Source organism: Alosa sapidissima, chromosome 2, assembly GCF_018492685.1.
Source record: "Alosa sapidissima isolate fAloSap1 chromosome 2, fAloSap1.pri, whole genome shotgun sequence".
Taxonomy (NCBI): domain Eukaryota; kingdom Metazoa; phylum Chordata; class Actinopteri; order Clupeiformes; family Clupeidae; genus Alosa; species Alosa sapidissima.
The window spans coordinates 31516843-31531842 of record NC_055958.1 but is presented as its reverse complement, the minus strand read 5'-3'; the positions used below and the strand labels follow the sequence as shown (position 1 = coordinate 31531842).

The following is a 15000-nucleotide window of genomic DNA, read 5'->3' as shown; positions in this document are numbered from 1 at the left end:
TGGGTGACTCATACTCACTCAGCCCTCTTGTAGATTGGCATAGGTTGGCATAGTTAGCGCCCCACCAGTGTCCTTGGCAGGAGCTTGAGTGTGGTTGAGGTGTCTCAGGGAACAGGGTCGTGTTTCTTCCTCTTCTTCCTCCTCCTCTTCTTCTTCTTCTTCTTCTTCCTCAAGAGAGGAGCCAAATGTCTTTGCACAGATCATTTTTCTCGCTGTCTTCTGCCTCCTAGTGGTTAACAATGGTGCTACACTCAAGCTTTGGTTTGTTGTTTTGGATGGTGTTTGCCTGCGCTTTGCATCTGAACTGGCCCTCTAGTTTGTTCTTGGCTGACATTAGGTGTAACCTTTTAAAGGCATTAGTTGTAAAAAAAATTAGAACTGTTCATTTTGCCGTTTGTTGTTGCTTTTATAAAGGGGCAGCCGTGGCCTACTGGTTAGCACTTCGGACTTGTAACCGGAGGGTTGCCGCTTCGAACCCCGACCAGTAGGCATGGTTGAAGTGCCCTTGAGCAAGGCACCTAACCCCCCCCAGCGCCGCTGTTGTTGCAGGCAGCTCACTGCGCCGGGATTAGTGTGTGCTTCACCTCACTGTGTGCTGAGTGTGTTTCACGGATTGGGATAAATGCAGAGACCAAATTTCCCTCACAGGATCAAAAGAGTATATATACTACTATACTAAAGTGCCGTAAAGCTTTAAACTCTTGAAGATCATTGAAGGATGAATACCCCACATTGAAGTTTTTATTTTTCAAAACACTCAGCATATGGGTGGCATTTGACTGCATGTGAGGGAAATGCCACCTGAAAGTCATTTACTCTACATCTGTTCACTCCCCCTGACAGCAATGCACCGAGCATTCATCCTCTGTCAACAGGGGATTTAAACAGGCAGCTACATAATAGACGATGGTCATGAAGCCAACTACAGCCTGCTTGTCAATGCCAAAAAAATTTGTGCCTAAGAATGCCAAACAGTGCCAAAGAGCTAGTCCTGTCCTAGGTTCAGATGTATTGCGGAGGCAAAACAATTTTTCAGGCGTAGGGTGAAACCGACCAGCCAAAAAGCATCATGTGTTTGTTCATAGGAGGACAATTAGGAACAATTCTGTTCACCTAATCTTGTAGCTGTATCTCAAACTTTACTCAATCTTTGCTGTGTTTGCACACACACGCACACAAAAACACACACACACACACACACACACACACACACACACGCACAGTCACACACACACACACACACACACACACACACACACACACACACACACGCGCACACACACACACACACACACACACACACACACACACACGCACACTCACACACACACACACACACACACACGTACACACGCACACGCACACACACACAGGCACACACACACACAGTTGGCTCCAGTAGTGGTGTGGACGGAGTGAAAAGGAATCTAATGTGTTGTCCCCCATGTTCCATCCGTGTCACCTAAAGCAGCAGCACAACTTCGGGCCCATGGATTACGAGAGCCTGCAGCAAGAGTTGGCTCTCAAAGACTCACTGTGGAAAAAGGTCTCGTCCACCGAGTCCAACCAGGACAGCTCCACCACTGTAGTGTATAGGATGGAGAGTGTCGGCGAGCGCAACTAAAATACACATGCAAAACAAGACTAAAGCCAGAAGAAAAAGAGAAAAGAAAAAAAAAATCCATATAAAAAAAGGACCTGTTCACTGCACACATGTTCTAATGCAGTATCAAAAGATACATACAAGTGAATATATATATATATATATTTATATGGAATAAATTATTCAGATGAGTATTTATTTTCCACACAGCTCGATGGATTGTTGGAAAAAAAATGCTGTATTGTTTGTATTCTTTCTTTGCACCTCTGCAGATTCTGTCTTTCTTCCTGATCTCTCTCTCTCTCTCCCACTCTTATCTCTCTCTCACACTCTATCCTCTAGTCTCTCTAAAGCAGATGGTAGCAGCCTCAGGCAGCCCTCTCTAAGCTAAGATGAGAAGTTGTTAGAGCCTGTTACTATCGCAGGTCTGCTTTGCCTCAGCTCTCCTGTCTGTGTACAATGTTTGTTAAAAAACCATAGCAAGGGATTCAGTTTTTTCTTTTATTTTTCATTTCTTTTTTTTCTTTTTCCATGTTTTTTATTTTGTTTTCCTTCTTAAAACTGGGTTTGGGTGGCCAGAGAGTTTAAAAACTGTAAAGTGAATCCATCGAGTGTATGTTTCTGGGATCTTTTTAGTTTTTGTTAAGTACACAGTGTGTGAAAATGCTTCTTGTTTCTTGCTTTTGTTTTGTTTTGTTTTTGTTTTCCTGGTTTATTGTCATAAGCGTCTACCAGTGAGTATTTCAGTTACAAGTGTTAAGTTGGGATTTGGGGATCTGAGGTGCTGTTGAGGGTCCTGTCTGCTTTTGAACTTTGTTACAGGTCAGCACAACACAAACACATACTCTCTCTCTCTTACACACACACATTTTAGATACCTTAATTCAATTCCACATTACAAGTAAATTTTAATTAGGAATCAAATGTTTTGAATGATCAAACAGACACACACACACACACACACACACACACACACACACACACACACACACACACACACACCGTATATAGTCTGTTAGCTTAGCCAATCACTAAACAGATCATCTCTAGGCCATATATTTTATAGTGCAGTGCACCCTGGGCATTGAACTGGAACAGGAAAACTAACTTCAGTCTGGTCATTAAGTATTGTCAGTGCTCGGAAGAGTCCCACTGCAAATCATAGCCTGATAAATGACAACATTACTGGCTCTGGCAACATCTTTAAAAATTGTACAATAATTTATGAGCCAACTGTTATGCTATAGCAGCAGGAGTGGTGGTTTCACCGCCTCAACAGTAGCCTCAGAACCTAATGGGATCCACACTTCACAAACGTTCCGTTTTATACCTTTGTCATCCTCCTCCTTACCTTCCTCCTCCTCTTCTTCCTCCTCCTCCTCTCTTCTCACATCTCTTCATAATGCAAGCCCTGGAATGTGACCAGAGCTGGATCTTTCTTTGCACAGACAAAAAAACCCAAAGCCTTAGATGTTAAATGCTGCTCTTTATCAGACACTATCTATCCATTGGATGTACATTCATGTCATATCATGCTGGAGCTTAAAACAGTTCATACAGAAATCGTCTTTTTCAGTCATTCAGCTATGATAAGCAGTGATGTTGGATTGAGCTGGAAAGATATTGGCTCTGTTGTCAGACTGAAACTTTTGGATTTTGGATTTGGCATCTTTTTTTTTTCCTTTGGTGTGATTTTAAGCAAAATGCTGTTACTTGTAACTGATTTTTTATCACAATTAAATGTGTACTAGAAATTGTCCAGATAGGACATAATTCTCAAGCTCATTTAGCCTTCAAATAGGTTTTATCTGTTCTGGAGTCATGCTCTATCTGGATGACATTTACATATAGAATTACTGCTTTAATTGTGGCTGACACTTGAAGTTATTATTGTTTTGTTTGTTTGTTTCTGAATATGGTGTGAGCATTCAAAAGCTTGATAGTGGATCTAGCCTTGAAAAGCGAACTTGTAAATGCGATCCTTCCCACCTAAAAATGACCACAAAAGTGAACAGCCAGTGCTTTGAACCGTTGTGCTTTCTCTTTGTGGCGAAACTGGAACTTGAATGTTGCTACTCTTTCAGCTGACACTTGGTCAAACTTTTTGTCGTCACAGGTCAGAAAAGTGTAGAAAATCGGATCAATTATGAAAGTGAAGTTGATAGCAAGAAACCACAATTTCTCATATGATTGCTCTGAATTTGTCCAGCCCTGCTTACCCCTCCCAAAATAATGTGACAGCTGCCCAATTAGCCCATTTCACAATTTTTGGGTTTCCGGCTTAGTTGAACTGAGGTTAATAATATCTTGGAAGGGTCCTTCCTGTAGACTGTGCTGAAGAGTGACTATGACCTTATTTACATCTATGAACCTGAACCTGACCTCAGCAAACTTGACAAAAAGACATTTTGAAAAAGCGCTGCATTTTTAATTAATCTGTTTGTTGACAGCAAACGGCCAGCAAATAGTGATAGCTTTGAATTTGAATTTCAGCAGCAAGTTGGTTTACACAGTCAACATGTTGTGAAATGGGCTAATTCAGGTTGACAGAAGAGAAGAGTTGTTTTTGAATGCAGCACTGCTACTGATGTTTTCTCTGATTGGTCTGATGTATTGGTTTCCACACATCCTGAAAACTCTTTCATGTCTTTCATGTGTGTGTTTCTCTCACTGTTACTTTTTTTCTGTCTCTCTGGTATGCTCATTTTTGTATCAATGAATAAATTTATTTTAATCCCACATATTGGTTTATTATAAGTATTATTTCTTGTCTTATTTCATGTCTCCACTCTACCTTAACATATACATAGATGACATATTGGTTTTGCATGATGTTTGTCAGTAGGGTTGTCTCATAATATAAGGCTCTGTTGTCTTTATATAGACAGGAGAACATTTATATTTGAAAAGAAAACTGAAACAGACTAAAAAACACATTCAAATCCACTTGAGGCTGACATGTAATGATGGCAGCTAACACATTTACAAAATAACAATTGCTTGCCTTGAAGTATTGTTGCCATGTTGCCTCATATTGTAATCCAATAAAGAGGTGCATGCTTTACTATATATCCATTTCTTTATGAAGCCTATGGTTTCTTCAAAAACACACCTGCTATCATACTGTTTCTGCTAAGCCCAAACTTTCTCCCAGTCACATGTTTGTGATGTGATATTGTTCCAGTGTTCAGTGTGTTTTAGGCATGATTAGTCTAAAGCGCCGTGGACAACGGCGCCGACATGAGTGTGGTGCACTCTACTTTTGATATTCAATTACTTCGACAACATTGTTCGCGATACAACCCCGCACACCAGCGCAGGTGGCGGCAGAGTTTGACGCTGGTGTGCGGGGTTGTATTGAAAACAATGGGGTCTAAGTAATCGAATGTCGAAAGGGGAGCGCGCTGCACTCATGTCGGTGCTGGTGTCCACACCGCTTTAAGATTCAGAGCTTTATCTAAAACAAAAAACATCACATGTCCAGTTGTCCTCATCCATTTGTTTATTTTCAAACTTCTTTTCTTCTTATTGTTGTTGTGACATACAGTGGGTGAGTAGAGCTTGGTTTGTCATGTGGTTTATCAAGGGTCTCCATGGCGATGAAGGGCCTGTGCTTGTGACTGTAAACATGTGATGGATGCAGGTTTTGATCAAAGATTCTAGAACAGAGCTCTGTTCTAGAATCTTTGGTTTTGATCATGTGTGCTTGTATTCATCTTAGTGTTCATCTTGTTGTAAGTTCTTTTCCTCTCTCCTGCTTGTCCAGGTTTGACCCACTAAGACTGTGCATTGTACTAAGGCCATCTCAGCATGATTTTCAGAGTTTGTATTTGAATGCCCTACAGCATCTTCCAAAAAAAAAAAAGAACTGTCTGACTTTTTGATTGTCTGATGAATAACAGTAACAATATGAATGAGTTTGTTGGGCTTTTAAAACTCTTACTGGGTTATAACCATGGCAAGTTGTGCTTGTCTGTTTTCATTGTTTGTTTCTTTTCTTTTCATGTGGCGGTGGGCTGAGTGAGATTGGATGGTCTGATACAGCTGTTTTTGTTTATTAGGGGGAAAGGGTAGAAGGACTCTCTGTAATAGGAGTTACATTATTTTATAATACCTTTTCACTTTGGACACCTTACCACATGTGTGCGACCCAGTAGCTGGCTCTGAAAACATGTGCCCAGTGTGTGTGTGAGTGTGTGTGTGTCTACCACCCTTATTCACCACATGCTGTCTGTGTTTACATCCAAACTCACCCCGCTCCCAGCAAACTGTGTCCTCCACCCCATGTGTCTGTAGGCCTCAATATGTGTCTGTGGGTTCAGAAGGCTGCTTTTTTTTTTTTTTTTTTCTGAATTTATTTTGTGTGTGTGTGTGGGTGGGTACTCTCATGTCTGTTATTGAGTCATGGTGTTTCCTGCTGCAGCTGCTCTTGGTGCAGTTGTTTCACATCTCTCTGTCTCTCTGTCTCACTCACTCTCTCTCTTTCTTAGTCTTAGTCTTCTCTCTGCTTTCTTCCCTCATTTTGTCTGTCTTTCTTTCTCTCTCTCTCTCTCTCTCTCTCTCTCTCTCTCTCTCTCTCTCTCTCTCTCTCTCTGTCTGTGTGTGTGTTCAGAAGCATGTGCTGATCAGAAACATTTCTGCATTTGAAATGTGACTTTTTTTATTATTATTATTTTGGTATTTTTCACCCAAAATGCACCTTCCCTTCCCACAGACATAATTGCTGTGTAACAAGCTCAGATGGTGTTTTTAGATTAGGTGGGCAAATCATAGTGGTGTCATTTGTCTTGTAAATTATGAGTTTGCTGAAACAGTGTTTCTTCATTTGATACGTAGAGCTGCACATTAACCCACTAATACATGGAGGAAAGTTAAGACACAACGGGGACGCTCACTCAGCTCAGGCCAATGTCTGAAAAGTGCTGCTTAATGCACAACAGTGCACACTGCCATTAACTTTGGGTTGCTCTTTTAGCTCCAGAACTGAGTAGGTTAACCGAGTCAATGTGTTTGTTTGTGTTTGCTGGTGTTTAATAGTGTTTTTTTGCGAATCTGTCCTCTGTCCTGCTGTGTGGTTCCTAATTCACTCCACGCTACCCTTCCTTCCACATCTGCCCTCTTGAATCTCGTGCTCTCAGCTTGTGCACTGACCAACTCTGCACCTAGCGCACTCTCTCTCTCTCTGGGCGTGTGTGTGTGTGTGTGTGTGTGTATAATACGGTATATTGTGGCCTTGCATGACAAAGCATTTTGCTCCTTGTCCATTTGACGCTGTGACGATCCCAACCTGTGAGCTGTTTCAGGTCTAACCGTTAGAAGCCCCTGTTCAGTCTTCCCTCGTAAGGTTTGTGCGCTTGAGATTATAACAAATGTTTGTTCTGAATTGTGCTGACATGTACTGACACTTGCTGCTGTTCATATATACTGTATGATCATTTATTTATTTATTCATTTATTTATTTGTTTCATATTAGGTCGCATCCAATCTCCCTACCTCATTAACTCTCAAGATTAACATTAATTCAACATTAATTGACCTCACTGGTTTGCTGTTTAATAATGCGTTAGTTGAACTGGAAAATGTGAAATATGAAAATGAAAAGTTTATTTTACGTTGCGTTTTACATGTCTGATTAGTTGAAACAATGTATAGAGATATACTGTGCACTGCTCTGGAACCATTTAATTTAATGATAGTAACTTAGTAAATTATGGTAAATGAGGATTAGGCTCCCCCTTCTGGAGGTTTTCAGTAGTTTAGAGAGCAACACTACTAAAGCACAAAGCAGAGAAATGTATTTTAGATGAATAGGTCTTTAAAAGAGATCATTTATACAACAGAAATAGTTATAGTTAATAGTTAACAGGACTTAAAATGACAGAATAATAAATAATCACAGCAATTAATGAAGGAACTGTTACACAGTCAGACAGGAGGTCAGGAGGCATAATTGAGCACAGAGGAATGAACCTCACAGACAAGCCAGTAGTTCTAGAGCGGTTCCCAATTTTTTCATCAGCTATTCCAGAACCTCGACCCAGGACTCGGCACTGTGGCCCCAATCAATACAGAACTTCTTCGAAAGAACCCCCATGCTACAGGAATAGAGGTGTATTGATCAGGTTGTCTGATAGATGGCACTGTTTGACCAGACTGTCAGTGAACACCCCCTAGGTGTTGTTTTCTTCACTGTAGTTTCATCCCCCTGGCAGAGGTGGACTTACCGAGCTTATTCACATTCTAGAAGCATCTAATCCATTTTTTTTTTTTTTTTAAATGCCCCCCCCCCCTTGTGACCCTGCTATGACTCACTATATGTTCTGCATCTCTCTGCCATTCTCTGTAACCACAGCAACTCCTCAGGTCTTAATGATAATAACAATGATCCGTCTCTAATTAACAAAGCCCAGCTTTGCTTAGGCACTTAGGCTCTTAGGCAATTAGGCTCTGCTTACGATGATGGCCTGAAGACCCCTGATCTAGCTAACGAGAGCATCTCATGGGTTCAACTCATTCCCAGAATAGATTTAAAAACATGCATCTACAACGGATTTAAAAAAAAAAAAAAGGCATCGATCAGGCAGCTCCAAACGGAAATGGCCCTTTTGTTCAGCATTTATGACAGGTGTGATCGAGAGTAACCCAACGCTCCCGCCACCTGTGGTCACTTCAAACCTGACAGTTTAGAGTTATAGAAGAGTTGGCCTCTCTGTGTGGGGGAGTCGCCGCACACACTAGCACTGAGCAGTCATTCACGTAGAGAACACACCTCTACCCAAACGCCCTCTTTCTCTCTCTCCACAGGTGAAGTCTGTCATTAACCTACTCTTCGCTGCCTACACCGGGGACGTGTCGGCACTCCGACGGTAAGCCTGCTCGCGTGGGGCATTTTGAGGTCACTTTGGCTCTAAATAAAAAGTACTGAACATATATAGAACCATCTGTTAGATAATTGTCTTGAAGAGTGTGTGTGTGTGTGTGTGTGTGTGTGTGTGTGTGTGTGTGTGTCTGTGTGTGTGTGTGTGTGTGCACGCTTGCTGTATACAGAAAAAGCATGTTATAAAAGACGTGAGTGTGTGTTTGCAGGTTTGCATTGTCCTCCATGGACATGGAACAGAGAGACTATGACTCGCGGACGGCTCTACATGTGGCTGCAGCTGAAGGTGAGGTGGATCAGAGAGCCTTAATGAGAATCTGCTCACACTCTGGACGACCCAGACCCACACACACACACACACACACACACACACACTCACAGACACGGCCATATGCACACATGCATACACACTCACTCAGGCCTGTGCATACAAACCCACACTCACTCATACACACACTCATACACACACTCATACACACACACACACACACACACACACACACACACACACACACGTACGCACACACACACACACACATACACACACACACATAGATACAGTCAAACACAGACACACTCAAACGTGCACAACACACACACATATTTGAAAAGATCTTACGGTAACAGTGAGTTCAAAATGGTAATTTCCCCATAATCTGAATTAGGTGAACCTGTTTAACCAGTTTGCTCCTGGTGAGGGAGCAATGGTTGGTACTCTCACCCAGTCACCTGCCAATGAACCAGTCATTTGATTTGCATGTAGGCCTATGGCCTGTGTGTGTACTGTATAGTCAAATCAGTTCTTCAGGTATGACGGTTCAGCTTCCTCTTAGCAGTTCGATCCCCCACCTCTGTCATGGCAACGCCACTGGAATTTATAGCGCCCTCTTGTGACAGATTGGATTCACAATAAAATGCAACATTATGTGTCTGCAAAATGGCAAATGTATGGATGTAAAATGTAAAAATGTAAGATGATGGTAGATGTGTCCTGTTAATTACTGGTAATTATTTAAGAATTGTTTAATAAATGTGAGATCAAAGATGATGAAATTTTGTGTTAGAATGAGTAGCTTCACCTATAGAAATTAGCAAAATATGATTGTTTTACTACAACCCACTGGCAGCGATGAAAGAAGTCCAGAGCTTGTGGAGATCACCATGTTAGTTTGCACTTTTGTGCGTCTTCTTGTGGCTGCGTGGACATAGGATAATAAACATGAGACTTTGTGTGTCTGTTGTATGTATGTATTTGTGTATGTTCGATGTATGTCATTTTGGATGTGTGTCTGTGTGTGTCTGATCACCTCTGCCCATGTTATATTATCACCCATGTCCTGTTTTGGGGGGGTTGGTTGGTGGGGTTACACAATTTCTTTTTTTTTTTCACGAAATGCTGTAGAAAAGTAGAGTGTGCATAATGTAAGAGGATCTAACTCGCAGGCCACTGGTGCTCTACTGAGAGCCTTGTTGGTTCTGTGTGTGACTGCATGTGTCTGTTCATTCACAAGTTACACGTCAACAGAAACATATTGTGCCAACTGCACGGCATAACAGTAACTGGCGCTTTCCAGCGGAAGCCGAGGCCAACCACAGAGCTAGGTGGCGGTTTACCATCCTAGAGAAGTTCTGCTGGGTCATTAGATCTCTTTGTTATATCTGTGGATGCTCTACAGCAGTGTTTTATCAAACGTTTTCAGACGAAGGACCACTTAACCAATAAAAAAGAAACGCACAGACCACCTAGCTAAAAGCCTACTCACTGAACCACCTTGCTTATTGTCTTTGCACTTTGCTTAATTGTGTCAGAGGATTCATCTGATTTAAACTGGCATATCTTACAGTGTTGAGAGTGTTGCAGAACTGTTTGGATTTACATACAAGTTGGTTCAATATTGCAAACAACTCATCTATTTGATATTTTACCACGTCTGCTCGCAGACCACTTGGGATAGCTTGCGGACCACGCTTTGAGAAACACTGCTCTACAGAATAATTCAGCTCATGCACCCTTTCAGCCCCTCTTTGTATCTGTAGCTTTTACCATTTGTGTGACAGAGACAGACACATGTGTGTTTCTTCTTCGGTTCCTGCTTAACTGAATGAACTGAACTGTTTTTTGTTGTATCTTTTGCCGTGCTAGGACACCATGAAGTGGTGCGCTTTCTTCTGGAGGCCTGCAAAGTGAACCCAGTACCTAAGGACAGGTAACACTCCAACACCTTGTGTTTGAGTGAGTGAGTGAGTGAATGTGTGTGTGTGTGTGCTTACTCTGTTCTAAATTATGATACACTTTATAGCCTTGAGCACATACAATGAATACAGTGAAGTGTATTAACTCCTCTGAAATCTCCTCCGGCATAGATGGGGCAACACTCCCATGGACGAGGCCGTGCACTTTGGCCACCATGACGTGGTGACCATTCTTCAGGAGCACCACAACAAATACAGCCCGCAAAGCAAGAAGCCTACAAAGGATTCAGGCGAGAGCAACCTGGACGGCCTGCTATAATACTCCAGTATAGCTGGGGGCGCCACTTAATTGTTTTTTCAACCACCAAAAATTAAGTCAGTTGTCCAGTCGTTTTCTGTCTGAGTGACATGCGCTCTGTATGAATGTGCTGCTTGTGTGAGTGTGTCAGTTAGATCAACTGCCACCTTCTCTCTGTGCAATTGTTGCTTTCCCTTTCGGTATTCTTAAACTTGTCTCTGTATGGTCATTGGTTTACACTTGTGAGTGTGCATGGTGGTAGCATTGTTTCTACCATGGTAGCATCTTAAAGTAATAACATCTAAAAACCAAACAAACACAGACATACTGTGTGCGCACATAACGGTAACAGATATTTTACAGGCTCATATATCATACATTGTCCCTGAGATATGACGTTGGGGTCTATCTGGCCTGGGTCCAACTGATCCTCTCTATTAAACCACCAGAACAGGGTGCCACCCATCACCCTTTGGGATGAAATATACTGTACACTCTGTTTTATTTTTATTTTACAGTTTATTAAAGGAAAATTCCGGTATTTAGCACTTTGAGTCCCTTTTCTGGTTTGTTTTGGATGAACTAGAGTGGTGGACACCGAAATTTTGACGATTGGTCCTGTCTCGACTTTTCTGACTCGTTTTGAATCGCCTTTGACTACTCAAGGTGGCTGCCAACAGGCATGCTCAAACATGTCCTAAAACAACCCTTAACGTTCGTTTTCAAAGCTGTGCAACTCCCCGAGTGGTTAGTGGTGTTCATTGATTATTAAAATCGGCGCAATTTATGATTTCCAGCCGTCTTAACCAGAAAAGGGACTCAAAGTGCTGAATACCAGAATTTTCCTTTAAGGTCAATAGTGTGGGAGGTGAAGGGTGGATGAAAAGCCATAAACCACTAGGGAAACGGTAATGAAAATCCAAACATGTCGCTGCATCAGAGGAAAACAAACTATATTCTGTTTAACAAGCCACTACTCAAGTCAAAGGTTGCTCATGGAAGCTAAAGCACATTTTCCCACTTTATCATTATGCCCTTATAAAACTCCATGCACTATTTTACATATAATATTTAGATGTATATTTACATACGAAAACTCTTGATATTTGCTGTTGTTATTTCATATACTTTAGCGTAGTTTTGGCCTAAACAACAAGGTTAGGATTTAGGCCTCTTTGGATCTTAGAAGCAACGAGTGTTTGACAAGTATTTTTGTATCGCTTGTTTTGTAAACTCATGTATGCCACATATGTTCAAATATTAAACCAAACTAAACCCGAACTAAAGGCGAATTGGATGATTTCCATGTAGTGGAAGTGCTATGTAGTGTTGACAGTGTGAAGCTTTCTTTGAAGGCCATCAGGGGTCAAATGTGCCTCACAAGGACAAAGCTAGACAAAGCTAGACGTCACCACATGAACAAAGTTCACTATTTGGAGACTCTGAAAAATTTGGGCTTGGTAGGTGTCAAAAATAAGTTTTCAACTTCCGGTTCACAACCCACCCCACCCCTAACTTAACCACGTCCCTGTGATTTCAGGTAAACATCCGCAACCAAAATTGTTCATACTGATAGCTGAAGTTAATACAGTATTACATTAATACTAATCAATAACATTTATCCCACTTCCCTACCACATTTATCCCAGGTTTTACTATGGTTGTCCCTGGTTGTATACATTAAAGTCTTTGTGAGACTATTAATACTGTAATGGCCTAGCATTGGTTCCAAGCTGCACCTGCACCTGAGACCTGAGGCCCGTTGCACAAAACTAGGATAAGGGATTAAGCCGGGATATCTTGGTTATCCTGGCTCAATTTATCCGTGATCCAGTTGCACAAACGCGGGATAGGGGGCAGCAGGATATGTTATGGTATAAGTTACCATGGCGATTTATTCTGTGGAGCTAGCCTGCTCCAGACCAGGCTAAATTCCAGGATCTATTTAATCTCATCCCTTACCTCAGTCAGCAGTCACCACAAACGGAAACCAATAGTTATTCCACTGCCCACTACACATTGTTATCACATATACCTAGACCCACTGTCATTATTTAAACGTTTGTGATCATTAATTAACTTTTACATACTCGCCATTCCCGACCTGTCATGCGACAATGTGACGTCACGGCAGTGCCTAACCATTTCGCGCGTGGTGGTCGCGGCACTAGTTGCAATATTCTCCTAAACAGAGGTGTTACTGTTTGAGTAAAATTTTATTCATCTTGAATAAACACAGTTCTGGAAATAAACACAGTTCTTTGCGGGGGTAATGTATAATGCTACCCATCTTAAACTAAAGTCTTCAAACAGACCTGAATGTGTAACAGGTAGCAGTGATGATGGTGTCCTTTTTTCTGTTGGAGGTTATAAAAGTGTATTATAAGGTACACAGTAATTATGATCAGCATAAATATGCAGTACAACACCACATATATTTATTTTAATGAACAATGTTAAATAAAGCGAAACTTTCAATACAGCGGCACATCATTTTTTCTTGAAGCCTGTGTGTGTGTGTCTGAAACCTTTCAGAAAGGCACATCCAAAAGTACTGTATCACATGCCATAATGTTACACAATGCAAAGATTATCTGTTGAAAATAAAATAAAAAATGAAACATGGTTGCTCCTATTGAAAGCTATTGTAAGTTAAAGCACTTCAACACAGAGATAAATGAATGTTTTGATGGTTGGTATATACACATGTACCGTTGAGAGCTGTGAGCTCTTCCTATGATGTCCTCATGAGCAGGATTGTCATGGAGACAGAGTGAAAACAGAGTAAGGATGGGGCTTTAGCTGGACACACTGCCCGAGTTTTAGGTGCTAGCGGGTAAATGCATCGTTCATCTGAAAAAGAGAACAGGAGTAATCACAGACTTGACCGCTGATCATTCACAAGTATACAGTAGATAGTGTAGTACGGCAGTAATCATTGATAGACTGTGTACTTTGTACAAAATCTGAATATATGTACTAATTTAATTTGCTATTAGATAATACAGTGTGGTATATGATTTTATGATATTTGATTGATTTGATGATATGCATTACACTTCCCTACTGTAATTACATTGTAAACAAGGGCACTGTATAATCAAATGAAAATGAGACTCCTCTTAAAGAAGGCAACAGAAAGATCATGTAACTAGAAATATCACTCTCAAAGGGACTCCCACACTGAATGCCAGAAAAAAAAGCAAATGTTTCTCGTTCCGCTAAGGGAAAATCCAGTTTTTATTGTTGAGTCTCTGAGCAACAAGAGTCAACATATGGTGGAACCCCTCCCATCTATGTCATGGCCTTGATCACTTGACCACTAATTCCCCTTTTGAGGACAAACCGACCGAGGGATGGGTCATCATGGATGGATACAGTATCAAAATCTTGAAATATCAAACTATATATGTGACTACAGGGAGTTCTCATTTTTGGCAAAGTGGGCGGAGGTATTGAAGTAATTTTTGAGGTCTAGGCTTTTCCTGTTTACAAACTGAAGGACATGGAGGTCCCAGAAGCGAGCCACACCAGAGATTTGAAATAAATATTCTATTTTGATTTCAGTTGAGACGTGAGGCAATTGTGGTATAATTTTTATATATAGGTTTCTCATTGAATTAAATGTTTTAATATAACTTAAATATATGCAGTGAAATGTAGTTACCATCCTTTGACTTAGGAATGTTAAGATCTGAAACCCCCTCTGTAGAAATGTAAGGTAGGGGGACACCATCATAAACATGGCTTAGGTGGTGGGGTTCTTTTAAACATTCTGATCTCTGGTAAATACCAGCTGGTTAGATGATCACTGGTTGGGGTGTGTGTTAAGGGTATAAGAACTGGTTTCACCCACAGATATGTGGGCTTGTTACTGTGACATTTCATGTGGGTAACATGCTATCGGTAGCGTGAATAAAGCTGCAGTCTCACACCAGTTGTCTTGAAGTAATTTTGACTACACAATCAAAAACAAGTTTAAAAGTACAGATGAGAGCTGTCCTTGATTCAAACAATTTATATTCAAT

The 15000-nt window shown here is 41.1% G+C and overlaps 2 protein-coding genes across 8 annotated transcripts in view; one reads left to right on the top strand and one right to left on the bottom strand.

Annotated features, from left to right (window-relative positions):
- glsb (glutaminase b) overlaps positions 1-11459 on the top strand; it is a 50772-nt gene extending 39313 nt beyond the window's left edge. For 2 of the 6 annotated variants that reach the window (XM_042084077.1, XM_042084071.1), the window contains exons 15-18: positions 8409-8470; positions 8691-8767; positions 10625-10688; positions 10846-11459. In XM_042084077.1, the coding sequence (XP_041940011.1) occupies positions 8409-8470; positions 8691-8767; positions 10625-10688; positions 10846-10993 (351 nt within the window). In that variant the 3' untranslated portion in view covers positions 10994-11459. Of the gene's footprint in view, positions 1-1468; positions 4343-5150; positions 5247-5292; positions 6122-6906; positions 6928-8408; positions 8471-8690; positions 8768-10624; positions 10689-10845 lie in introns of those variants that run through there. The other 4 variants (XM_042084082.1, XM_042084080.1, XM_042084079.1 and 1 more) reach the window with 4 other exon arrangements.
- Positions 11460-13388: 1929 nt separating this feature from the next.
- stat1b (signal transducer and activator of transcription 1b) overlaps positions 13389-15000 on the bottom strand; it is a 25319-nt gene continuing 23707 nt past the window's right edge. For both annotated transcript variants that reach the window (XM_042084038.1, XM_042084039.1), the window contains exon 24: positions 13389-13825. In XM_042084038.1, the coding sequence (XP_041939972.1) occupies positions 13802-13825 (24 nt within the window). In that variant the 3' untranslated portion in view covers positions 13389-13801. The remainder of the gene's footprint in view (positions 13826-15000) is intronic.